The sequence below is a fragment of the Anopheles nili genome, chromosome 3, assembly GCF_943737925.1.
Source record: "Anopheles nili chromosome 3, idAnoNiliSN_F5_01, whole genome shotgun sequence".
Taxonomy (NCBI): Eukaryota; Metazoa; Arthropoda; class Insecta; order Diptera; family Culicidae; genus Anopheles; species Anopheles nili.
Genome location: NC_071292.1, coordinates 65,440,624 through 65,467,854, shown reverse-complemented (window position 1 = coordinate 65,467,854; position 27,231 = coordinate 65,440,624). Strand labels below are relative to the sequence as shown.

Sequence of the window (27,231 nt, the reverse complement as noted above, 5' to 3'; positions counted from 1 at the left end):
GTTTAAAAATTCTTGTTAATAAATTCAAAGACATCAAACATACACACTGTTCATTTTCAATTTCGTATTATAAATTTTAATAATTTTCTTACACTTAGCAATTTTCAAGACACTGCTTGGCTTGATCAAAAGCTTGATCTAATAGAGCACTGAATCACGGTAGTTAAAGTTAAATAGAAAACGACAGATTCTTGCTTAATGTGTTGCACGAATATTTTAAGAGAAAGCAAACAACCTATCCTGCATTAGCACAACACAAAACTCTACCCAGTCCTGACGCCAAACCGTCTTCGCTATTCCGCACGTACCGCGCATCGAAAGCACATGAAGCAGCAGCATCGATCGATCCTTCCATGGGGACCCACGGCCCAGAATGAAGTACGCGTTTGGTGGCTAGAAAACAAATCGCACCAAATCCACGCTAACCGATCCTCACCACGAGCGGGAAAAATAGAGCAAGAGCGAAAGCCCGAACGCGAAAGCGAGACACAACGAAACCCTCCACCCAGCGCGATTTCACGCGCCATCGGTGGGGAGAGCTTTCGTACCGTGGCCGACGGCCATTTGACGGTTCTACTCTATCGCGATCGCGAACACAACCACACAGCCTCCACGCGATCTTCGTCCTCGCCACCACCAGAACTACCGAAGGGTCCTACTCATTACTCTCACTTTCAATCGTGCACGCGCGAGACTCGTCGGTGGTCGAACGTTTGATTGCAATTCCTCACAAACCCCACTCGCGGGCGGCCACACTTTCGCTCTCGATCTCACTCTCGCTTTCATACCGCAGCAGGGTGTGAGCAAAATGCACGATGGCGCTTGTGGGCCGCTCTGGCACGCTCGCTCGCTCGCGGACCGGAGCTTTTGGAAGTTTTCAATGAAAACTCGTACCCGTGAAGCCTCCTTTTCGCGAACACCATGCACCCCTACCTTGGGCACGGGCCTCGTGGGAGTGTTTTGGATTTGTTTGCCCAACGACCCTACCTCTCGGCCCAGTCTCGGCTCCCCTGGCCAATGGTTTGTGATCGAGCTGCAGAGCTTTTTTGCTTCCCCCGACGACATCGATCGAATGCAGCCTCCCGGCGGTGACCCGGCCGAAGACGAACGGCGTCATTGCCCCACCATGGCGGCCGTACCGGGTCTCCTTTCGGTGCCATTCTAGGGCACCGTGCTTGAGGCTTTTTTCGGTATAAAAGACGTTTTGGCCATCGGAATCAGCATCAGTTCAGTTTTGGTTCTCGCTGAAGTGTCACAGCAAGCCGCGGTACAAACGCAAACGCAAAGTTTTCTTGCACAGTTTACCCAAACGCAACTCACCAACAAATCTCAAAATGAAGGTACGGCTCGGTTGCTGCAAATCGAGAGATTCCGATCGCAAATTCAGTGCTAAGGGTGTAAAGGTCCAGTGCTAGAGGATGGCCCCCCCATGGGGTAGTGATGGGACGTTTCCTGAGAGCGCTTTTCCTTGTTGTTGTTTCCTTTAATCACGTTTTCCGGGTGAATGATGTTACGCCTCACGTAACTCAGTTTATTTTCCTTATCGTGGTACTTCGACGGGGAACACGTGTAATGCGAAATTTAATTCAATCCAACCACTCCAGTGAACCAGTGCATCTCGTCGGAATGATCGCTAAATGCTTCGTTTTATCTCTCCCCGTCCTTGTAGTGCTTCGTTGCCCTTGCTCTGCTCGCCGTCGCCGTCAGTGCGTCGCCCGTTGAATACGGTCACTATGGTGCCCCAGCTCTGGTCCACGCCCCGGTGGCTGTCCATGCTCCGGTGCTGAAGCACGTCGTTGCTGAGCCGGTGGTAAGTATCGAACCTGCGGCTAACCACTGAACGACCATCCAACAGCCCATCTGATGCTTGTGCTTTTGTGCGTGCGTGTGTATTCAGGCCTACCCGAAGTACTCGTTCAACTACGGCATCAAGGACCCGCATACCGGAGACATCAAGTCGCAGGCTGAGGAACGCGACGGAGATGTCGTCAAGGGACAGTACTCGCTGGTTGAGCCTGATGGTTCGGTGCGCACCGTCGACTACACCGCCGATGACCACAACGGCTTCAACGCGGTCGTCCACAAGTCTGCCCCGGCTGTCCAGAAGGTGATCGCTGCCCCAGTTGCTCACTACGCTCCGGCTCCGGTCCTGAGCCACTACGTGCACTAAAGCGTGCACTTGTCCCTTCGGACACCGTTGCGGCCCAGTCGGTGCGGGTGCGAGCCTGATTTTCGTGTCCTGTAACCGCACTGTGGACGCTTCGAGGCTCACGCACCAGCACTCACCACAACTCAAGCCAATTTATCCACTTCAGCTAGAATCGTAGTCACACTCTCTCACTGTCTCCGCGTAGAACGAAGGCCAACGAAGCAGTTTAGAAGGAAGGATGTAGCGTAGCGACTCACACACTCACGCATCGGGAGAACGGGTGGGTAGGGGCGGTACCATCAGCCCCATCCTGCCGCTCTCGTGCTAGGATCGGGACACGTTCCCAGCCAAGCGAGACTAGGGACGAACTCGAGCATTTGCGATCAATGCGTCGAAGCCGGTGGATATAAATGAGCGCTTTCGGTATTGCTTCTCGCCCATTTTGTTTTCCATCCCATCCGCGTGTGGTTCCTTCGCATGCTTTTCCACGCGCTTTTCCACGCATCGCACGCACGCCATCTCGACATCGTGTGGGTTTGTGTCACGTGACATGCTGCGGTGCGCCTGCATTGCTGCAACACGCCAAACATCGATCAAAACCCCCGGAGTCGGAGCTTTTTTTGCGAGCTTCTGCTCCCATTCCGTCGCGATCGGTTTGCGATCTCGATCGAGTACGGCGTGCGTCGAGTGACTTTCGTCCTTCCTTCCCACTGCACGCACCCAATGTGCAACCGCGGCTTCTCACGGGGGGTTCGCCGATTTCCAATGATCTTTTGCCCGGGGCGTTGATACGCACCCGGGCGGCCCTTCGTACCTCCTTGCGTAGGTAACTCGATATTACACACTCTATCTCTCTGTGATCACTATCTGTTACTGCTACTGCTATTACTACTACTACTGTTACTTACTACTTACTACCATTGTACTATCTTGCCATTTGCTACCAATGCGCACTGGCTGGGCTTCGAGCGACGCCAGGCGCTTTTCCGAATCGTTGGCAGCAAAATGCACAAAAATCGCGCTCTCTTTTCTCACCGCGTGGCGCCCTTGTGCTGCCACTGCGGTAGAGGGATGGGAGTGCAGAGCCAAAAAAAAAAATGCATACGATAAACGAAGCAATCATTTACATCCATGCGAAACCAGATGCAAGAATCAAAACTGTAAATAATGAATAAAAACCATCAATGTTTTTTTTTATATAAAAACAACATACCCCTAGTAGTTTTACTGAACGAGCTGTGAAAGAACTGGTTGGGGTGAGCTAAAATTCATCAAAGGGAGAACTCGTTTTCTTCACCTCGTAGTCATTAATCATCATAAGTTCTTTATAAAATCCTAAGAAATATGCAGCCACCAGGGAAAGTTCGTCCAAAAGCAAACTAGCGAGCACAACATAGAAGCAGTGAAAGTGCCTCCGGAGTAGGATTGGTTACTTCTAACCATCGTGTGATTTATTTTATTATTTGTTTAAATACAACCTATTTTCAAGAGGTTGTACCGAAGGTACAAGAGAAACATTTAACCGCTCCTTAGCACGCGTAAGCGGTAATTGTCACAGTGACTATGAATCATGCTGCATGCCGGGATGAACCTCAACTTGTGTCGTTTGTCCCAAATTTTTAGCTACCTTCCATCCACTACTTACGAACTACCCGGAAATGACTGATTTTAATTACGGGCACAATAATGCCGGCATTGTTTGTGGGCACATACGCTCGGGCAGGATCATAAATAAGTATGTGCTCATTTTGCCACCCGCCAAAGATGACTCACTTTTGGCTTAAGCCGAAAGATGGGACGAACGCGGTAAATTATTTGTACGTTTATTAATTCTACCGCAAATCGCACCACCACTTAACGGATCGTCACTTAGCATTGTTCTACGGGCGAAAGGCACACGCATCGGTTACATTTGTCATGCTGTCGCTTAAATGCGCCCCCAAACGCTGACCATTAAAACGAAACCAGCGGTACCGTGCTGTGTCCCGAGGCATCACTTTGGCTTCCGATGATCGTGCTGGCGAGAGAGTAAAGCCGCCGACCGAACGAGATGACCGCACATTTACGCCCACCCAATCGACGATGGATCGCAAACCTCTACGGAGGGTGCACTTTAGGATGCAAGCGTGATGCGATCGAACACCGACTCAAGGCGCCACCATCGTGGGAAAGAGCTTTGGAGTCCTGACACATAAAGAAATAAAATTAATAGTGCAAAAAAGGGGCTGGATGTCGATATGATTGCACGATATGCCTGCACCGTTACGGTTCGGAATGGGTAGTAAAATATTTTGATGACCAAGCCGATCCTGGCTTCCTGGTAACAATAAAGTTCTTGCCAGCATTTGGAGGTTGCGTGTGCCACTTTTTTTGCGCGGTTCTCACACGAGCTCGTTGAGTTATTTCTCCAAAAAGGGCCGTTTCCGCGCACGCACGTGGACCATAAACGTCGGTCGAGTGTTTTTCGCAATTTGTCAACCGGCCACCCGACAGATGTGACCTCCCGCTGGAGAATGCTTTCCTTTGATCCCATCTCACCTCTCGGGATGCAATAGAAAGTGTGAAGGAGAACGCGTTTCGCACTCGTGCTTTCGCCTCCTGCCTGGGAAACGGTGTCTCGGTGTCTTTAAGCTCCCATTTTCTTGCCCGCGAAACTCTGAATACACGGTTGACGAACTGCCAAAATTTTTATAAATACACACGCCCAACCTTCGTCGCGGATCAGTATAACTGAGGGCGAACGTCCGACAGGAACTGGAAGCTTCCGCTCTCGGAGTCTGTGTTTGTTTGGGCGAGAGAGGGTGAACCCGGACGAGTGTAAAAAAGTCACGCAAATTAGGGGTGAGAACGTTACAAACGCGTGAGCGTAGAGGTGCAAGAATTGTGAACAAAGTGAACTCATTTTTTTTATCGAAATCACGATCAAGCTTAGCGCAAAGTGAGGGGTATAGAACGGTACCGGAAGCATGATGAGGTGGCAGTGTCAGGTGAGTTATGAAAACCTATTCATGTAGGGCTGTTTTTTCTGTGAGCATTATTTGTGGAAAAGTTTGTGCAGGAGATGAAAAAAGACAATTGGTGTGTGCGGAATCATGAGAAATATTGTTTGAAATTTGAACATGAAAATAGTTTATTCGAAATATATTCAGATTCATATGATAGTTGTTCATTTTTATGGTACTAAATGCATGTATGTAACAAATTGTTGTGAATAAATTTAAACACAAATATCAATGCCTATAAAATCTTGAATTTATTAATAGTTTGGTGAATTTCATTCTTAATTTCGAGTTTACAAATTTTGTTGGTATCATTATTGTTCCTCATACTAGTTTATCTTTATAGTTTACTAGTTTATCTTAACCAGATTCACCTTTGCTGAATAATCCATGTATTTTGCCACTGTTATTCTGATATTGGCTTATCAGAACTACTCCTGACACAGTAACGTGATCAGATCCAGACTCACACCGTATATGACAAGATCGATGTAATTTCACGAGTTATAAAACATTTTACGACCTCAGATCCCAAAAATGTCGTAAAAAACGTATCTGTTCCAATCGGGAATATGTGAGTTATTCTTTGCCAAGAATTCCTCGGCATCGACCCAGTGCAGAAGATTGAGCAGATTTTCCACCGGTAACGACGTGTGCCGCTCTAAGTCGAATATAATTGCGGATTAGAGGCTCCAATGAGCGTGGCGAATGACAATCTGAATGACTCGGCTCGAACGTGACGACAGACAGTTCTTAGATGCTTTCCCGCCAACCACGGCGTTAACGTTCTACGCCAACGATCGTGTCTACAAACATTTGCTTCTCCAGCAGTCATCCTCAAATGGGCACGTCCATTTTTGGAACGTGGCCTATATCGCTCTAGCTTCTAGAACAGGTTTTTTTTTTGCGCTACGATCCCACCAACCAACAGCTCGTAATGAGCAACGGATCGCCAGCCTCCGCGTCTTCGTCGAGCGATCGCGCCTTACTTCCTCGATCGGAAGTTCGTTGACCCTTCACACGTCAGCTTTGCGTCGGAAGATTGGTGCGAACTTTAATTACGAATTGAGCGATCAAGCTGCCCCGGAGGTAGGTGGTGCGGCCAATTAACGATGCAGCTCGGATGCATCACCGGGTGCAGTTGTGCCCCGCTGTGAAAGTACCCGACCGAATGGGTGTGGATGGGAACGGTTCTAACAGTTGCCTGCGAAATTCCCAAATGGATGCATCGGCTTTCGAAGGAAGAAGGTGTGTGTTTTATTCTTTCGTTTCGTTCGTTCGGTTTGCTGGAAACCCAAAGCAGATGCCGCGATTGTGAGATATTTTGGAGCGAGAAAGGCTCGAGAAGCGAACACGCACCGTGCCGATCGGGTCAACGTGTCGGTCACAGTGGGTGGATTGAGTAGTTGAATTGGATTCGGTGGAACTGCTGGCAGCCTACACGCGACCGCGATCACTCGAGCGGCAGATGAGATGTTTGTAAATTGACTCTCAAGTGTCTGATTTGTTTCTTGGCTTTCGTTTTGTTCTTCGCGGTCTTTGAGGGCACTCGGCGTCAAGCAGATGATCGAGGTGGAGATCGGGTGATACTATAATTGCAATACAGAGCCGTTGTCATCAATTGTGCGAAAATTACGGTGTCACATACGTAGAATAAGAAAGTTGATGGGTACCCAATCAATCAGAACCATGGAATTACGTATAGTCAATGTGATCGTAACATTCTATTTTTGTTTAAATATCAATGAACAAGTTTAAAGGCTTACAGAAATATTTTCTCAATTTCCTGTCTGGTATCAGGCAGTTAAATAAATTCAAACCATAACATCGATTTTCATGGTAATAACATATAGTGAATCGCTCGGCATAAGTAATGTTTACGAGAAACAGCTTTTTGTGATTTGTTTTATCACAGCATTCGACTTATTTGGCAATACAGAAAATCATTATCGTTATTTTAAAAGCATGATGCATCTTACACCACTTTGAAAACGTTTATATGGATCAGGTTAACATTCAGATGGAACAGGTACCTTCTGTTAGGTGGATTTTTAGAAGTACGGGCAGTTTCAGAAAAGAAGATGTAGTTAGTTCAAATATCACGTTGGATTGAAATGCACCGATTACGAGTTTACTGTTGATGTGTTGAAAACGATCACTTGATCTGCAAGGTACTTTTTCACCACAGGTGCTGCTTTTGGCGTTATTCGCCTGCGTTTATGCAACAGACGATACACCAGGCCAGAAACGGCATCGAACGGCGAAGCTGGTACGCAACTACCCTGACTATGGACCCGTTACTCAGCGTGTTCAAACGCTCGAGAGCCCTATGTACAATTTCATCGACCCGTACGGTAAGGCCCACATTAGTAGTACACCTGTAAGGGACTAAACATTGGTCCTTTTTCCAGGTCCCGGTACGTACGCGTTTGGATATGAAATCGAGGACCCGCAAAGCGGCAACGTGCAGTTTCGCGACGAGGAAAAGCTCAAAAACGGTACCGTACGCGGTTCGTACGGATACATGCAACCGGACGGATCAGTCATCATCACAAATTTCATTGCGGATGACGGTGGTTATCGAGCGAAGACAGAAATCAGAAGGGCCAACGGACAAACGGTTGCTTCATTCCCAGCTCCTGCCCCATCTACAGCGCAAGATCGCTACTTCCCACCGTATGATCAGCAAGCCAGCACGATCAATCCAGCTATTGCTGCGGCCCTGCAGCAGCAGCACATGAATCTTAATCCAACGTACAACCCCATCCTTGATCCGAGCGTGGTCGATCCTCAGTACGCAGCCGCCATCTTAGGACACATTCGCGATCAGCAATACAACCCCAGCCAAGGTTTGGTTCAGTACCCGTACGGCATTCCACACGCACCGATCGCACCGCACCAGCACCTACCACACTTGCAGCAGGCACCCCTTTACGATACACCCTCGAACGCAGTGTCCAACTTCATCGGCCAGTTCCCGGCCAGTCTGAACCCGTACCACGTTTACCAGAACCTACAGTCCGCTTTTCCACAGGTACTACCCCAGCAGAATCCCATTGATCAGCTGGCAAACGGTGTACAGGGTGCCTTCCAGCAAGGACCACCTCCATTCGGCAACTTCATTGGCAACGCGCAGAATTCCTTCCAGCAGTTGATTCCACAGGGTGTCGGTAGCTGGTTTGGGCAGAACCGCTTTCCGGTAGGCGTTCCAGGACTACAGCAACAGCAACACCAGCAGCAGCAGCAGTTCCAGCCAGGTGGTTATGGATTCCCACAGCAGATTCCTCATCAGCAAATCTTCTCCTCGAGCCGACCGACAAACGTGTTAGGAGACATGCCAGTCACGGGACCCGGTTCGATGGGGTCGATGATGATGCACCAGCAAGGGCAGCATTACGTGCCAACTACGAGACGTCGGAAGCTGACGGGCACGACAAAGAAACGCAACAAACTGAAGACGCGGGATGGCATGGACTGGTTCGATGATTTTCTCGAGAACCGGAAGCGACAGGTCCTGTACGGAACGGTCACGGCAACTACGCCGGAAACGATGACGGAGCAGACACTCCAAGAGCACAGCGAGTGATGGAAGCCGCAGAACATCGGGATGTATTTATTAAGTAACTATTTATTGCGCCTAACCAAACGACTAATCAGGAACCAAAACGACCCATGAGAGCATGTTTGGGGCCTACGACAAACAGCCTCCCAGTCCTATCGCCAACCCAAAAATACAAAAATCGTTCTTTACCAGTGCGCTATTTATTCGGGATCCAGTAAGCCCACCTCAGCGGGAGCAGGCCAATAACCTGCTCGGCGCTGTACATAAATTATACTAGAGGAAGAAGATCGAAGGAAGATCAGGAGGAAGGGAGTTTTGGAAAGGGCGCTTATAATTTTATCAACATGAATAAACATTTATTTTGCTAGATTTCTTGCCCACTTGAGGGTTTTGTTTGGCCTCTTGGGCTGATCGGGCGTCGCCTCTGCGCCTTATCTGATTGATCATCCGGTGCCGTTTGTAATAGAGTTGAAATTGACGTGTTAAATTGTAGCATTGCATATGTGTGTTCTGTTGTATATCGGTGCGACTTTGGGAGTATTGTATCAGCACGTTTTCGACCGGGAGGTTTGTAAATTTAAGTTTAATTTATTTTGCTTAATTTTTGGTACGAAAGTCACCACCAATGGCTACCACTGTAGGGCAGCTCGTGCTCGATTAATCCTCTATCAGTGTTCCTTTTGTTTTAAGAGATTGAGCCCTAACTTCGGCGGACTTGAGCGATCTTGACTTCATCCGACCATTATGTGTATCTACCAACAGGGAAGAGGGCGTTTACGCGCAACGAGTCATGTGCGTTTTTTGTATGTGCTATTTATTCTGTATTTAATTTTAACGAACATTTTCCTAATGCCAACAACATTTCTAACACTTTCCCTACCCGGTGTGCCATGCTGTATTATGCTACTTGTTTACTTGCAATGGTTTGTGGTGGTACTATACTGTATTATATCATAGTTGAATGGATAGTTTTGTTTGTTTGCTTGTCTAAAAATCAGTCAAATGTTTTAATACCGTTTCAATGGCTTTACTCAATACGATATCGCCCGCAGTTGCCCTGCACTTTCACGGCCACATTAAGAGCTGCTGCCATTCAGTTTGCCTAAAACACTACGTCTCTGACATCCAATGAATTGTTCTAAGATAAGGGTATTTGCTTATGGTTGTTTTAAAACTTCTCATACTGGTTGCGTTTGTGTTAAGTTGTATTTTCCTTCCAAAACCATCAAATGCTTGTATGGCTCGGTTTTTGACACGCTGCGTAATAGTTCCGGGCTAATCCGGATCGTAGAAACCGACTAAATGTTTACTCCTTGGAAAGATTGGAGCGCTCTATGCATTTATCCACAGAAGCGAATGGGAGACTTTTAGAGCTCTGCTGATACCAGACCACCGGCTAAGATGCGTGCTGATCTCTTGCTTGTTTCTATTTACCCAATTTCTCCCAAAATTTGCCTACTAAGGCGTGCTCTAGCGCACTGTCTTTTTCTTTGATGTAATTTTTACTCACCCTTTTGTATCCTTCTCAAATTAATCAGCGGTTAAATTACGTTTTTTGTTTCAATTTTTTTTGGTTTCGATTCCAATGAAATCATATCGACAGTCGGTCCGAGTGATCCAAGTTTACCTTTCACTACTGCTTGCTTTATTTCTGGCTGTCCAAGGCCTACTAGAACCTTTACTCTTAGATTGGGATATTCAGCGTACCGCCAAGACTACTTCAAATAGGATCCAGCCATTCAAGGGCTCTCCGATAAGGTACAATAAATAGTGCTCGAAATTGAAACATGTTTTTGCTAAAGCTGAAATCATAACCTCTTCCCTCATTCGTCCGTGCGCTGGGTTTGTTAAATATATTTATTCTCAAATGTTCATCGTTTTACTAGCGTTGCGTGTGGTTTTTGCTAAAATACGTATTATGCTGCGTAATTGTTAACCTTCTTATATATACACATAGACCCTCCGCATTGTCCTACTTCTAGCGAGATGCAGTTCACCTACTATCGTGATTGGCAAATAAATAACTTAACGGAAAGACGGATTGGTTCATAAATAAAATGCTCGGTAATGTGTGCTGTTTCCGCGCGTGTGTGTGTGTGTGTGTGTTTTTTGTTATGAATTTACAATTAAATATGTACCCTTGAATAAGTATTTCTTTACATCATTTGAAGTGGTTCCCTTGTCTTCGTTCATGGCTGCGCACCGTATTACCATCGTCGGTGGTGTAAAGGTATTCGACCTAGACCTTTCATAGATTTGGTCTTCGACAGATGCGATCTCAAGATCCTGTTGAAGGTTGTTTACCTGTAGCGAGAAGCGGAATCGAACATTGTGAGTCTTATCCAATTCTAAGGAGATGCAGGAATAAGGGTTAGAAACTACCTTCCAAAGGTGCACGTGCCGCTGTGCAAGACGTCGATGTAGAATCCCGTGGAGCAGGAATCCTTCAGCATGTGGCACCAGGAGTGATATGTTCGGTTGTTGGTACCGCACAGCTTCACATTGTGCTCGTTGTAAATCGAGTTTTTGGCATCGCGGAACGGCTTACCATGGCCCTGAAAAACGTGAAGAGTGCCGTTGAGTCTAATACTATTGATATGCATTTTTTTACGTCACGTAGCATCAACTTTGAATATCCCAATCCTCAAGAGTCCAAGGCCTCGATTCGAAGGTAGTGCGTAAATATTTCATCCTCGAAATGCCTCGTCCCGACTTAAGGATGACAAAGCCTACAATGGGGCTTGTAAAAATGCGACCAACGAAATCCTAAATAGCCGCCCGGGCAAACATAAATCTCGACCCGGGGACGAGCGCTTTCCAATATTTCCATCACTGTCGCCGTCCATCAGCGTGCGTCCACCGCAGCGCGATGCATCTGCGATGCAATCAATCGCCCCGAGCCGCAGCAGGTGTCTGCGTTGGGGCGCACATTTTTCGGGCCATAAATACATTACTATTCGCCCGGGTTTTTTGTGCGTTTGTGTTCTTCTTCACGTTCGTGTCAAACGGCCGACGGACGATGGACGGCGAAATAAATGGCAGTGCACCGGCAGACGAAATCTGGACGGGAACAGCAAAAAAAAAGCAAAGCCTACCCTCCGCAGGGAAGAAGTGGCACCTTTTTACGACATCAACTCGCCCGGGGAGGAAGTACTCTTTCGGTTGTCGAGCGTTTGCATCGATTGTGTGGTGAAACGGCGCACCGAGGGCCTCGAGGTTGGGCTGGGTTGCAGGAATGCAAATATGCAGCTCCCGCTGAAACCAGAAAACCCATGCAACCCGTGGATCGCGGCGCACGAGGCAGGATCGAAAGGGCATGAGTTATGATCACGCCCAATCGCATTGACAAGGATCTCCGCTAACGCTCGCTCATGCTCGAGCCCTTCGAAACGCCGCACCAGGAGCCAAATCAAAGGTTACGGATGGCCGTGGTTCCCTGGCCAGGGGCTAAGGGAGAAAAAAGTCAATAAAAAACGAGCCACAACCGGCGCATCGAAGCGCATCGGGCGAACGAAACGCCAAATTCGATTGAAAGCATAATGGACGCTCATTGAAAAGCAATCGACAAATCGATTCGAGCCGCGTGTGGGAATCAGCGTTTCCGATTCGGCGCGCGTGGTTTCACCGCTCGATCGAGCATCGATCGGCAGCCGATCCGGGAATGCATTAGGGAATCGAGCCACGATTCCCCGATCGCGGTGTGGAAGGATTAACGTACGTTCGAAACCACCAGGGAAAGGCTCGTCGTGGGGCGGCTCGATGGAGCGCAGATGAAATTTGCATTTTTGGCTCACAATCGAGCTGTAGCCGGGAAGGGAAGGTGGCCAGTGGAGAAGGAGGAAAATCAACAAAAAAAACAGCCCGTTTCTTGCCTCAACCGATGCCCTTACACCGTGTCTGGTGAGCAAACGGCGCAGACACGGAACTCGAACCGGCCGGCGGTGCAGACAGAATGCATCAATCACGGTTGCAATTTCATCGATAGAACATCGGCAAACAGTCGGTGTAGGGGTGGTGGGGAAGATGCAGGGAATGCATTGGGGGGAGCTACGGGTGCGTCACTTACCTGCTGGCGTTTTGTGCGGGGACACTTGTAGCTGCAGCTGACGCAGCGCGGTTTATGCGTTTTCAGGTCCGTTAGGCAATGCTGGCGATCCTTGCACTTGATCGTTTCGCATGTGGCGGCTTCTGAGGTCCGATAGAGATCGAGAAAGAGAGAAGGAGAGAAGGAGAGAAAGAGCAAATGCACATTTTAGTACTTTTTGTGCGGTTTCCGTCATACATTTGTAGTTTCTTTTATGTGGTTTTTGTTTCCTTCCCCAAGGCATCCGGAACGGCTGTATTGAAGAGAAGAAAAAAAACACAAGCAAAAGTGCATCCAAGAATCGACCGACGCCTCAAACCGGTGGCAAAGAGAGAGCAAGAGAGAGTGAGAGAGAGATTGCAAGGGGGAAGATCCCAATTAAAAGGCAATTTGGTTGGTGGTTGGCAGTTTATGGCGCATCCTGCGATTGGAGGATATGCGAAGCGAACCGCTGCGTCGGCCCACCACGCACCGTCACCTTTCTTCCGGCTTCCATTTCGGGGAACGAACGCCCGGTGAATGGCGATTTTTACGGCACGATCATTTAATTTATGCTCGGCCCGTAGATTGTAGACATAATTTCCAGCCCGGGCCCTTCGGTGCACCCGAATGCAGCCAATTTCGGCGTGGGCACGTAGCGCGTGCGCATCCACCGCCTTAGATCTCGTCTCGATCGCGGACCGCGTTTCGGATCGAGCGCTGGGCTACTTGCGATTGGCACTGCCGGGGCTGTCAATATTTTTACGACCAATTTTATTTCTACCTTAGACACCACGGCTATTAAAATGGCTTTAATAGCAGTTAGCGTCTTCTTCGAGCACGGTTCCGGGGGGAAAAAAAGGCGCACCTTGGTGCGGTTTTCGACAAAATTATATTTTATATCACATTTTATCGCCTGCATACCGTCCGCGCTTTTTAGCGTAATATTTCTGCAGCTGTTGCGATCGGAAAATGGTGACCAGAGGTAGCCGAATATTCGATATCATCGGCAGTGTTTGTGTGTGTCCTAATGGAAATGCTTTTCTAAATTTATGCGCTTGCCCCAAAACGAGAGCTCCGTAGCGACAAAACGCGCGCTGTAAATTATCCTGCCCCAGCTGTACGTTGTGACTGGGATGATCAATCTGAGATGATTGAGGAAAAAAAAACCCAACGCGCTCAAGGTTGGACGGATTAGTGAGAGATTTACGCTTCTATTATGCATTGGCCATTAGAGCGCGTCTCGGAAAATCTGACGAATGCTCGCGTAAAGTATAAACATCCGCTGCAGCGGAATTGCTTTTCCAACGGAGCATCACGGGTAGGTTCGATCGTTCGGTTGAAGTTACGATCGCAACGCAGTTCGATCTTAAAATATTACGCCCAGCGTGATATCACAAACGCGCGAGTAAAAGTTATGCCGCCGTTTACGAATGCAAAACAGCGTTAGGGTTTTAACAATGCCTCCGGGAAACACACGTTTTAAAAAGCCAACCAATGTTGCTGATTCGAGCACCTCACGCCAAAAGAAAAAAAAAAGGCAGGCCAATAAATTTCACCACTAAGTAGCGATAGTGCGTCGCAGGATCGACGGAACAAGGACGTAACGTGATGCCGAATTGGTCCACTAAATTGGACCATCATCGTGTGCACTGTTTCGCAAGCGTTTTTCTCCGTCCTTGTTCAGCCGAAATCGGTGCAACCTTCACGACGATCGTGCCGTAATGCCGTTCTCGTGACTATTCCCGGTGCACACCTACATGAAGCTGCGCGTGGGCCGCAACGATGCCCGGCACCCTTCCGGTGGTCGTTTCACGTTTTATTGCACCGATCGAGCTCGATCGGGGCGCGTAAAAATGCAAAGTGCATCATCGGTCGCACGGTGCAGGGTCGGATGTATTCGCACGCTAACCGGTGTGGGATGATTCGGGCAATGTCGAGTCTAATTTCGGCATACAGATTGGCGATTGCTCGAGCGTGGCCGAGTGTGTGTCGCCTGGTGGGTCCCATCCACCGGCCTACGGTGGAATTGCATTTGTTGGCACTCCTTCCCGAGCGTCATCGACGAATCCGTTCTCCTGCGTCTCGGATGTCGTCCGTGCGCGAGGAATGCATTTGGAGTTCGGACCGGCGTCAGATTGGTCCGGCGTTAGGTTGGAGATGTACTTTTTATGTCGCCTGAAATGCCTGCTTCAATCGTTTACATTCTCAGGATCATGAGGGGTGAGGTTTTGTATGCATCTGTTACGTCACGTTTGGAGGTACTGCTGGCCCAAGACCGTCCGTTTGCTGCACCCTGATGCATTTGCGCGTACGACTAATGTGTTATTTTCCGCATCGCATGCTGCATGGAGCACGGATTTTATGACCGCCAGTTTTATTGTATCCAAAGAATAATGGATAAAATTGATTTACCAGTTAATTTAAGCATAAGACGCTTTCACACACACTCTACAAAATGATTGCTACGCTTTTGTGAAATAAACCCATAGTACGTATCTAAACGATTAAAAACGCAGTTGTAACAGACAAGTGCTGAAGAGCTGAATTATGAATGCTGTGTTAACCTCTTTCTCGATTGCACAATAAATTAATGGTGGCAAGCGAATAAAACATGTTCTCCAACGTGCTCACGTTCTTCCCACACGCTTCTAGGAGAGGATCGAGCGTAAACGCGAAGGACGCTCAGTGTGGCGACCGTTACAGCTCGCTCGTTTTGTCTTTGCCAAAAGTTAAATCGAAACATATTTACAACAGACGCACGAGGTTCAGCCTGTCCGCACGCGTCAAGCACTTGGCCCCAGAGCGAGTGCAACATTGTTGCCGATGCATTTTGACAGCGAATTATGCGCATGATTTCGCAATCCGCTCGCTGACGAGTGTAGCGTCAAATTGGGCCCATAAATACTGCCGTAAGGTTGGAGATGTTGCCAGTCCCGGAAGGATAATAACTTGCGCTCGGTCGCTCGTGTTCCCTTCGCCATTGGGCCACCGTTAATAAATATGTCAATCCTTATCCTTATCTTAAAACGTTCCTCTTAGCGTTGACGTGCAGAATGGCAGGCGGGTAGGAGCGTGTAAAATTAAACGTTAACTGTACATTTTTGCACAAGTTAAGCACTACTTTCCGATGGGTATACAAGTCTCGACTGGGAATAAGCGAACGGAATGGAAAAGCAAAAAAACCATATTCACATCCTCCCGGGGGTGAGTATGAGCTTGTTCAGCCCGTCTCGCTTTCGTTACAGTTTTGTTTGAGCGAATTGAGCGAACGATTACATTCTGCCCGACGATGGCCACTTGGCCCCTACGGAATGCAGTGCTCCGTTCACGACGGAATGCCTCGGTTCTGAGGGGAACCGTACCACGCCGCGTAAGGACGGGCTTATGATTTTACGCTATTTTTATACTTCCGGCTTTGCGCGCTGCTTAGTCACCGGGCGGCTAGCTGCTGGCTTGGGACTTTTAATGAGGCCACTGGAACCGTCCACGGATGGGTGGAAAATCGGTTCGCATTCCCGGGCTCTGCCGTTCGCTTGCCTGCACCCGCAGGGACGACATTCCACGATTGTGCGACGAAACGATTTTGTAATTCTCAACCAGTCTCCTGATCGGCTTATGGTGTCTCGTGAGGTTCCGATGGGAGATAGTTTTTTTTTATTATCCTCCGGGTGAGCTTCTGATCCCTTCCGAAGATGGAACGAGCCGAGAAACGACATTGGTGCACAATGGTGTAAGCAAAAAAAAAGTAAAAAGCCCGGTAAAGGGAACATAACAGTCTTTTCCGGGCCAGCAGGTTGCTGTTTTATGGCGTGGTGTACTTGAGGTGCTTGAAAGTGTAGCAAAGAAACTGCAGTAGATCGTTTTATGCACGAATTTCCGCTTCACTTTGCTACCTCTATCCGATAGAACGTTAATGAGTTGTCCACTGCACTGTTTGTTGCATTTTTTTTGTAGTCAAAAAAAGAGAGGAAGAATTCAACACGTTTGAGGATTATCAACATAAGCCAGCCAGTGGTGGGCTGCTGAAGGAGAGATAAATTTATTTCTCTTGTTTCAGCCATCCGACACTGATGGACACCTGACAGACGTGTGAATGTACCCCGGGCGTTTCGAATGCGACACGGCGCGTTGCTGCACGCCACGCAACACGCAGCTGAGCAAACCATTCCGGCGATCTCGCTGGCGGCAAGCGACGAACCCGTGCTCCGTCGCCGATGACAAGCCCGCTCGAGCGCTGGCTGTCGATGCAATCGTCAATAAAGCTGTCGAGTGTCAGGTGCAAATGACGGCACACGCACGGATGCGTGACTTAACCGTCGGTTGGTTCGCCATGGATCAATCAAGTGCGGCTGCAAGGTGACGAACGACCGACCGGCAAACAAATTGTGGCGACCTTCGCGTGATCGTTTTTGAAAAAAAAAATGGCAAAAAATGCGAAGGCGATTTTGCCAAGCCAAAAATAGATTCCTTTGCATCCTCCCGACAATTAGAGCTTCAATTAGCAGCCGGCTAGAAGCCGCTCGATCGGTCGCGACATTCGATCCTCCTAATTGACGGCGCATGTTTACATTGGGAGCCTTTTTCTCACCCAACCTAGGAGGCGTTTGGCTCTGTTCCGCAAGTGCAAACTTAATTAGCATAATTATGTTAACGATCGTTCGCGGGTAGTTCGTGCTGGTGAGCACACTAGTCTCAAGCTCGCTCTCCATCGATAGTACGAAGCGCCTCCGAGCCGTGTTCTTCGATGTGCGAACAACGGCTACAAAACGGCAAGCCACAGGAGTCTGCGAAGGTATCGAGCGAAAAGACAACTTCACTCGGGGGCTAATTATCGCGCTTTTTATTTGCCTCTGATTGCGTTCCCGGCTCGGAAAAATGATAATCAGTGTCATGGCGGGCGAGCAAGTGGCAACGGTGGCGAGGTGCCCCAAGCGTGAAGGTCTTGCGCGCGCGAACCTAAGTTATGCTAAGCTATTCCGCAAGCTGTCACTGCCGATGATCGTCAGCCGCGGGTGCACCGGCAGTTATCAGCACTGAAAGTGACACTAATTTTCCACCGCAAAAGAGACACACACAAAAAAAACACGATCACGGGCAGTGCACGAGCACCTCGGATAGGTGACGAGATATGACGGCTTGGGTTGTTTTTTTTTACCCCCTGGGCGTCAATTGGCATTATTAAAGGCAAATAAAGCAGAACTAATTCAGTTCATTGGCAATCGCTGATATGATATTAATATCAGGTTTTACGGATCAACATCTAAAAGAACCTCCATTCAATTCACTGTACACTTGTACACTGTACAATCCAACTGACTGCCATATCTATTATATGCTTGTTGGTAAAGCGTTGTCGTGGTGATGGTTTAAACCGATAGGACGAAGAGAGGAGCGAAACTCTCTTACTATGCGTCTCGTTATCACTCATACCAGGGGGAAAGTAAACCACGCCGATTAGTAGTGAGCAGGATTGCGTGCACGCACGGAGTCGATTATTTTGAAGCATTCCGCCGAGACGAGTTTAGATGAAACTGCGACGAGAACACCTCCAACTCTTTTTTTTTCGCACTATTGCGATTGCTACGATCAGTTCGATATACTTGAAAGCGATTATCGAACAGCTGCGACGAAAAAATCGAATCATCAAGCCAAGTTTCAGTGAGCACAATAGTTCATTCAGTGAGTTCATCGTCGCATACAGAAGTAGCAGTGAAGCAATCAGTTGGCTTAGTGCGTAATTCACGAACATGTTGGTAAAATATGGAGAGATGGCTGGTATCCATGTTACTAGACGGATGCGGATGCTGCTCGAGTTAGTTTTCAACAAAACGGTATTAGAATTACGATGGTTAAGAGTGTTGAAGCTATTTTCGAAAAGATCGATCAAGTGTTGTTTGTGATGATTTAAAAAAAGGGCTGACAAGGTGTACGGAGCTAGGCTAGTTGACGGACCGGGCTGTGTGAGTGTAGTTGGTGCGAGAGTCGATGCTGCTCGATGATTGTTGTTCATGTTCAGGAATATAAACTCCCTCACGTGTAAACCAAGTGGCCATCATATTATATTGTCATTTCCACCGCTTTTCGAGATTGGCTTCAAGCGCCATCAAGAAACGCACTTACATGAAGCAATCTCTTCGCTCCCGGTTTGTCCTGAACTCCAGATATAATCGAACAGCTCGCACTGGTTCCGGTTCGGTAGCGACAGTCTGTAAATGTCGCCCTTCCGGTTCGGAATGAACCAATTCCAGCTGCCCCTTCCGGTGGTGCTGACCCGGTTCGCAGACAGCCACCCGACACGCCACGTTCCCATGGCAGGATGAAGCGTGAATAATTACCCAGCCGTAAATCAATTTGGAAAGGTGTTCGGGCACGAGCAAAGTGCAGCCCGGCGGCGCTTCAGGTGAGTGAACCGAGAGTGAAATCAATTATGCAAATCGAGCGCGCTACCGTGCGATTCGGCCAGGGGCTGGCGTGTGGCTGACGGTGACGACGGTGACTACTGCAACACGAATCCACATCTGTCTCCCGGTGCAGTAAGATGTGGCCTTATTGCCGGTTACTTGCGTGCTACTGTAAAGCCGGCGTACGGTGCCGGCTTTCCAAGGTGAAAAGGGAAGGCTTCTTAGCTTTGCGTTGCGACGGATGAGCGCTAGCGCTGGATGCAACATCGAGTGCATGATCCATTGCGGTGCACATTGAGACAAGAGAGCATGATTTGTTTAGCATGCTGCACCGGGTAACGATTGTTTAAAACTATTCCAATTACCCACGTTTGTTACTCAAATATTTCCGTTTTGTAGCCCGTTTGTCCAAGCCAAACGTCAAGGTCCGGGTCCGGTAGCTTTGGCCGGTTACCGACTGCCCGACCGGATGGCAGTAACTTTGGCTTTCGTTCCGGAACGCGCATCCTTGACTGGCGATTCCCACACGGCCCGGTTTCCCTGCCGGGTCTGGTCGAGTACGGGCAACTCGAAACACATTGACTGTGGCCATGGTTTGGGGCGGGAAAACGACGCGACAACGTCCCTCGGTCGCTCGTGCGGATACTGCCGACCCGGGTGATGCATTATTCAGCAGGTTTCGGTCTTGAATTCGAATTGCAAAACCAAAACCGAAGCGCTGCCGATGCCGGGCGGAGTACGCTCGCATGATTTAATGCCTGGCTAGCTATCATCTCGGAAACGAATACAAAATTTCTCTCTCTTTCGTTCTCTTTCTTTCTGTCTCTCTCTCTCTCGTTGTCACAAACTCGAATACTATGTCGGCACCCTCGATAAGGGATGCTGGAAGCTGGGAAGCTTTTGAGGGAAACGATAGCCGGGCGTGAGAAGAGCGACGCAGTCAAATGCACCTCGCAACAATGGCAAACAATTGTATTTGATTTATCGCCTGAACTTTCGATCGAGTCTATAGGTTATGAAATTGATGAAAATCGTTTGAATTCTTAGCTATTGTGGACGGGCTAGTGAAGGAAATAACCCTGTCGGAATAAAGCCAGGTGTGGTAAAGAAAGCCGCTAAGGTGTGTCCTATCCATTGGGATAGAACAACGAGCAAAGATAATCTGCTCAATAATGTAAATAAATTCCATTTCAATTTATGTGAATTATTGTTTCAATTGCATAAAAAGAAGTATCCTTAAAGAGAGCATTTTTTTTATGAGTATCAAATTGTTTATTAGATGGCATCGTATCAAATGCGCCTTAAATGTTAAGAGAATTTTGCATTGGAAACGATATCGATCAAAATCGGTTGATTGAAACCGATCTGCGTTTAACGATTTCCTAGCACAACGTTCTCACCGATCAGATCGTTTCCGCCAAATCAAAGAGCTGCGAACCGCGTGCAATCACTCCACTGTTGGCAGAGCGTTGGACGATTTGCATAAAAATGCAATCGATCATAACGAGCGGTGCGATCGTGCGCCACCTTTGTCGACGCAGTGAGTGACGGTTCAGATCGCAGGAAAACAATCGCACCTTGTTGAGTTATGTAAGCAACAGGCTTCTATATACTAATCAACTACACGAAGCCAGTCAGAGAGTGACACAGAGAGGGTGAAAAGGCGAGAAAATAAGCATGAGCGTGAGCAAGAGAAGACCTGCCTGCCGTGGAGAACCACCGCGATCGAGCGATACGACGTACATCTTTATGGTAATGAGACGATTTGTAATAAAAATAATGATAATAATGATAAGTTGGGCCAGCCTCCGGTTGATTAAATCTATCGTAACACGATGCCGGCTCACGGTGGCCACACGGTGCCGCTGTCAGAACCTTGACCAGCCCAACCGCCAGCGCAACAGCCAGTTTGTCTCGAGGCCTGATGAGGTGCAAATTATAGCGTGGTGTCTAATAGCGCCCAAGTGTCGCCGGAACGATCACACGAGATGCGTCCTCCTTTCAGAGGAACAGAGTTCTCGCGATCGGAATGGCTTCAGCACCGGATCGGACCGCTCAGGGATTCGATCGAGCGGGATTAATGAGATGGGACCCTTGCGAAGGGCAAACGCCTTCGAAGAGCGAGATCGAGAGCGGTATAAAAAAAAAGGGCATTAGCGAATGATTGATCGTAAGATGATCCCTGGGGGCGACAGTCCGGTACCGGTTTTGCCCTGCTAGCAGGGAGCGAGATCGCACGCAACACCGGATGGCCCAAGAAGATGGCTCCGTCACGGTCATCTACAGCACACCCTTTTCAGGTGGTCACTCATCCACCGGCACCGGTTGCGAACCGGCAGATGGCAATTGGCAATGCGGACACGACGGCCACGCCGCAAGCGCCCCGGTTAATTGCAGATTTATGAGCCCAGCCATTATTACGACCGCGGGTTCGCGTTGCTCCTTCCAATGAGCCATGCGGGGGGTAATTTGTTTCCTAATAAGTGCAATTAATTCACACACATTTAGCCCTTCAAAAACCGTCACGCGAACCGGCCCGCGGGATAATCCTGCGCAGCGGCACTGCCACCGACGTTAGGATCGTGCCGGCACCAGGCTCATCAGCCTGTGTGGTGTGGTGCTTGGGAAGGTGTTGAAATGGCCTCGAACGACCCTGACGGGCGGGACGTTTGGTGTAACTGGCCGGAGGGTGGTGGGACGGAAAAGCAGAAAAACAAATGGCGCAATTTGTGTGGCGATGGGGTCGTGAGTGGGGTCCCTCATTTTCATGCCCCGGCGTATGCAGTGCAATATAGTTGCATCCTCGGTTGGTTTCTTGGTGTGGCGATGAAGAAACTCGTGCGCTCGATGGCGGTTACAATTGCGATTACTGTTATTATCATTTGTGCATTTCGCTGCTGCATGGTGTCCCCGGAGGGCAGGATTGGACCGGATGTTGCGGAAAGCACCTGAACTGGGGCTGAACGCTAGTGTAGTGGCCAGGTACGGCGTTGCGTTGCTTTATGCTATACTTTGTGTGCGGTACACGGCAAGTTCCATTTTAATCTCGGCAAATGAAGCCTGGACGATTTGCAATCAACGAACGACGAGGCGTATTGTACGGGAGGTAGTGTTGTTGGGAAATCGTGAAGGAGAAAAGAAAGAAGGACCGTCTAGGCAGGATTCCCACAGTTCAATTTCCGTTCGGGCTGAGAGGAAACAAATGATCGCCATGGCACATCGAGAAGATTTTCTATCATGACCGCTGCCAAGGTCAAGGTTGTTTCATCAAGCAGGCGTTTATTTTTATACATTTCCTCAATAAATTTTGAATTGTTTCGAATGGAATACTTAGATATTTAGTTCACTTACTATCGTTTTCGACATGAAAAACTGCATGATTAAAATGTATCGAATTAATTTTCCTCTATGTTGCTTTGTGAATAAACATTTATCAAGAACTTTAATTGATCGTAGAATTTAACGCAGCCCTTCCAGTCATAAATCCATGCATGGTTTATGATGATTAAACAATCCAACTGGTCGGCGCAAAACCTTCGATTTGCACTGCTGCCAACGCTGAGCAATCGTCGTGCCAATTAACATGTTCGGCGTGGAATCCAGCCCTTGCGGGCATAGGGCCCCCAACGCGGGACATTTATTGAAATAAAGGAATTTTTATGTTCTTATTATACACCGCAATTACGATGATTGAAGTGATAGCAAGTCAATTAATTTTTATTGATATTAGAACATTTCGCAAACCCCTTTGGGACGTGATCGGTGAAGCAAGTGATGTTTTCTTGCATGCATTCATTCTGCTCCATCCACCTTGATCGTCGGCGCCACTCGGCCCAGCTGTTCCAGGTTTCTGTTCCGGACGGTTCCTTACACACAATGTCGCTACGGTTGATCGCCTGTTTGGTGCGGGTTCCAACGCTGCCACTTCCTTCCAACGGCACAGCAATGGGAAGGCAATTACGGTCGTGCCATTCGAAGCACGCGCGTCAGGACCTCCGGCATGGCCACTGAGTGTATGCGTGCGTAAGCCACGAAGGGCGACAGCAACCGTACCATCTTAATCTTTCCATCTTGACCATACCGGGCACCGAGGTCCGAATGTGCGCCGGCAGCGCAAAATTATGCTCCGTTCTGTGCGCCGAAGTGCAATTTCGTTGCAAATTTGTATTACTTTTTACGGCCACTCGCCCACCCGCCGCCGGGAGTGGGTGTAGTTGGCCTCGCGCTAGGACGAAAGGGAAAGAACCGCCTGGGGGAACTCGTAATCGCTCACGTTTTGTCCGGTGGTTTTGCTTTGTTTTATTTGGAAGGATAATTGAATTGGGAATGTGGTTGAGGTCCCTCGGGATGAGCACGCCAGGGTTTTGCTGTCACGAAGAGGGCTCGAGTCGCATGGGCCCCCGGAAAAGCGGTACCCATTCTCCCCAAGCCGTCCGGCAGCTGCATTTTATCTGATGTGTGGTCTCACTCTAGCCCTTCGGTACGGAAGGATAATGCGGTTCCGAATGCACCGCGTGTTGCAACCAAAAAAAAAAGCCAACCGCCACAGATTGCACTTTCGTGTGCATCATTTGAGCGACCGGTGTCGTGGCCTTGCGTTCGGCTTCGATAGGAAACGGTGGTTCGGAACGCTTTTACGGTAACGGGGATGAAAAAAAAAGAAAACGCAGCAAAAGGTAATGCAAAGGGAGTGAAAAAGAAACGCCTCACATGCGAACACTCCCGGGCGAACAAAAAGAGCAAGGTTGCGGAGGTTACACCGGCCCGGCTGCGAAGGTCACTTGCGGAAGATGCACTTTGCTGCACGCTCGCCGTTGGTTACCAGCGGCCAGGGTCTGCGGGCTCGAGGGATATCCCGGTTTGCAATTAAAACCCCGCAGCAGAGCGATCCATCATTGCTTGCTTTCGTTCGCTTCCACCGGGAACGGGATCGCTGGGACAACGGGCAGCGATGCACCGAGCCCGCCTGAATGCACTTTTCGCTGCACTCGGGAGGAAGAGGAAGAGAAAAACAAACAAACTTGGGGAGGCAGGGTAGAGCATAACAAAAAAGCACGCAAACCGTCTAGACTTCTTAATGATTTCGTTGTTGTTATATAATTTTTGTTATTACACAAAACCCTCGGCTATCGAAAACAATTTGTTCATACCGAAAGTTTGACCGCCCAGCGGTGTATGGAAATTTTTCGTACTGCCCCGACCGATGACGGTATCGGAGAGCTTTTGTGTTGGGGCTTAGTAAGGTCTCGTGTGCACGGCACGTGGGAAGTTTACCGTGCATGCAGCCCACCAGTAGGGCCAACCTTTTTTTCCCCCCCAAGGGCCGGGTGTAGATGGAACGTAAAATTAGTTTGAAAAACTGCATCATTCCGGGCGGACCTTTTCGAAAGGGGAACCGGTGTGCGAAGTGGCTACGAATGGAGGTGTAGCATCAGAAACGAGCGAGACGTTCAACCAGACAGGCGAGCGAGCAGCGCTGCGATGCACCGGAGGAATCTTGCACGTTCATGGATGAACGCAGCGACACGGATGCACTCCCGGTGCAGACCCGGGGCCACCGGTCCACAGACCGGCGAGACATGACTTTTGATGTAACAATTAAATGCAACTTTTATCATTCGGCACCGTCTGCGGTGGGTTGCCATGCCCTCGGGTGGGGGGTGTCTGCCATGTTGGCAATATCTTGAGCGCAAACTGCATCGCTGTAATGCAGTTTCGTTGGAACGGAAACAAAAATGCAACGCCAAAACTGATTACGCATGCAGCTGGTGAAACGGTGAAATTGGATTCGGTTGCGTTCGGATAGATGTTTTATTGCGTAAAATTATAATGCTTTAGTCTAGCATTACGAGTGCGCGGTGATGGGTGCATTGATGGAAAAATAATTACGTTAAAACATGATGTTGAAACAAGCTAAAATGGAAGCAATTTAAGAGAACGGTTTGGTGTGGTAATTATTTTTAAAACGCAAAGTTATGCTAATTTATTTTAGTTTGATAGAAATTTTAGCTAAAAACTGCATCCATTCGTGAGTACTTTTGACCGCAGGAGACAACACACGACGCATTGCAAATGCCGAGAAAATGCACTCCTGCCAATGTGAACATCAGGCGGAGTAAAAACCTCAACCCCAGCACACGCAGCGAAATCCCCGATCTGATCGCGGGATATTAATTTTTTTTCTCCAGCCAGCCCAAATTAGAACCCATCATCAGCCACCGGCTCACGAGCGTGACGGACTGCACGTGGCGTTCGCCTGCCAGCGGCATTTCACCGATCGACCCAATTCTGTCCGTCTAAGTTTACATCAATTGCACAGCGATGCCGGCTCGGTAGCCAGACGCGGCTTTTTCGCACACAGCCACACACGCGTTCCCGAGTGGCAGCCCGACCGGTGGGCGCATGCAGCGAGAGTGCAGCCCGTCTCGACACCAGTGATCAAAGTTTGATTGCATTTTGAAACGCAATCGGCCCTAATTGATGGCTGGGAAGGCTTCACGCCGGTCTTGGGTTAGGGCTGTTTTTCCTCGGCATGCGGCCCAATCCATGTTCTTGTTGCTGGCCATGCACACAGCACTCGGAATCGGAAGCAGGCCGCATGTGGTGTGCACCACGGTACGGCCAGGGAAGATCGGTTTCCGTAGGCCGGCATCGAGACACAGCGACTAAGGGCCTCAGTCAGGCGGGCCCATTCATAACTCGGGGCGGTCTCGTGTTTGCATGCTTCGAACAGCAGAAGCTAGGAAAATGTGGCTGTACGCTACGCTATGTACTGCTTCCTTACGATATGCGATATATTTTTCCTTCAACCAATACCGCCTCCGGGACAGCAGCTGTTCCGGGAGCTCGAGCGTTCGCCATAAATATGGGCGCCGGTACGGATGCAGCGAGCAGAAAGCAAAAATCAGGCACAGTGTAAAAGGGCCGAGCCGGAAAACATGCACCTTTCGGTGCAGTGGATTGGGAGAAGGTCGAGCAGATAGTACCGAACTATCGCAAAAACCAACCGGCAGGCAAAAACACGAACACCACCGTCACTAGCGTGCGAATCGTGGTTCGAGAGCGTGCGAACGTAATTAACTCCTTTCGCCCTTTTGGGTGTGTGTGTGTGTGTGTGTGTGCTTTTTCCAGGGCAAAACGCTGCATGGGGTTCATCGTTGCCGATGCACTCGCCGGGCGGGATTGGGTTGCAGTTCGCGTTGGATGTTTTTTTTTTCTGTTCCGTTGTGTTGTTTGCGTGCCGATGGGGTTTCCTCTATCTTCTCGATTGGTTTGGGCCGGTTGGTGATGCGCCGGAGACCAGAATTTATTGAGGAAATAACCTCGTTTCGTGCTAGCGTGTGCTCGGGTTCTTGGGTGCCCTTTTTTTTCGGACGTTGGCAACTTCACACGTTACACATGCGCTCACTTCCTGCCGCAAATGAAGCCAGATTCGGTGAAGGTCTTTGGGGCTGGAAACGAACTAAATCAGCACCAAATGTCGGCCTATTTTGACCTCACTTCCGGGTGCTCTATTTCGCTGGTCAAACTTCAAATCAGGCGATTGGTGTAGGTCATGAAATTTTGGAATTGATGCAATTTTCCAGGTCGCTAAATCAAGTAAATTTCGTTTAGTGAAAAAGCAAACACCGATTTGTATCAAACAAACTATCATGGCCTTTAAAAAACAAGCGCTGCAGGAGTATTGACTTTACGACAAATAAACAGCGCATTGCAAAAGTGCAACAAATGACGCCTGCTTCGATCGCACCGAAAGCCGCCTCGCGAGTAAACAACATATGTCACGCAAGAAAAGTAAATTTACATTGTATTTGCAACCGGTTCTGTTTTTCACCACCGACCGAAAAAAAAAAACTCCAAAAATAAATAATTTCCCAGTAGCACTCAACAAATCCAATTACACAATGTCGGTTCGGTTGCGAGGAACGAAACCGACGGGCGAAAGTCCTTGCACCGTGGTAAGCGCGTGGCCCGCACTCAACAGGACGCTTAATATTTATTTTATTTTATTGCTCGTGTTGTTTTTTTTTCCTTCTCATTCCCGTTGCATGCAT

General features: G+C 48.7%; 3 protein-coding genes across 3 annotated transcripts in view; 2 read left to right on the top strand and 1 right to left on the bottom strand.

Annotated features, from left to right (window-relative positions):
* Window positions 1–1,334: 1,334 nt before the first annotated feature.
* On the top strand, window positions 1,335–3,299 carry LOC128724829 (cuticle protein 8-like). The gene is made up of 3 exons (XM_053818551.1): window positions 1,335–1,340; window positions 1,670–1,810; window positions 1,898–3,299. Exons 1-3 carry the CDS (start codon window positions 1,335–1,337, stop codon window positions 2,168–2,170), a joined length of 420 nt encoding a protein of 139 aa, XP_053674526.1. The 3' UTR covers window positions 2,171–3,299.
* Window positions 3,300–5,115: 1,816 nt separating this feature from the next.
* Window positions 5,116–8,734, top strand: LOC128724828 (uncharacterized). Its single transcript, XM_053818550.1, has 3 exons — window positions 5,116–5,136; window positions 7,337–7,502; window positions 7,560–8,734. The coding sequence occupies exons 1-3, from the start codon at window positions 5,116–5,118 to the stop codon at window positions 8,732–8,734; spliced, it is 1,362 nt and encodes a 453-aa protein (XP_053674525.1).
* A 2,354-nt stretch (window positions 8,735–11,088) lies between these two features.
* The window catches only part of LOC128724827 (uncharacterized), a 45,469-nt gene continuing 29,326 nt past the window's right edge, over window positions 11,089–27,231 (bottom strand). The window contains exons 6-7 of the mRNA XM_053818549.1: window positions 12,777–12,898; window positions 11,089–11,265 (exon numbers count right to left, since the gene is read on the bottom strand). Coding sequence (XP_053674524.1) covers window positions 11,089–11,265; window positions 12,777–12,898 — 299 coding nt within the window. The remainder of the gene's footprint in view (window positions 11,266–12,776; window positions 12,899–27,231) is intronic.

Bases quoted from the DNA above. Each gene is read 5' to 3' on its own strand.
- LOC128724829 (XM_053818551.1), top strand. The intron at 1,811-1,897 runs GTAAGTATCGAA...GTGTGTATTCAG, and splicing joins ACGTCGTTGCTGAGCCGGTG to GCCTACCCGAAGTACTCGTT.
- LOC128724828 (XM_053818550.1), top strand. From the start codon at position 5,116: ATGATGAGGTGGCAGTGTCAG. The intron at 5,137-7,336 runs GTGAGTTATGAA...TTTTCACCACAG, and splicing joins TGATGAGGTGGCAGTGTCAG to GTGCTGCTTTTGGCGTTATT. The intron at 7,503-7,559 runs GTAAGGCCCACA...TCCTTTTTCCAG, and splicing joins CAATTTCATCGACCCGTACG to GTCCCGGTACGTACGCGTTT.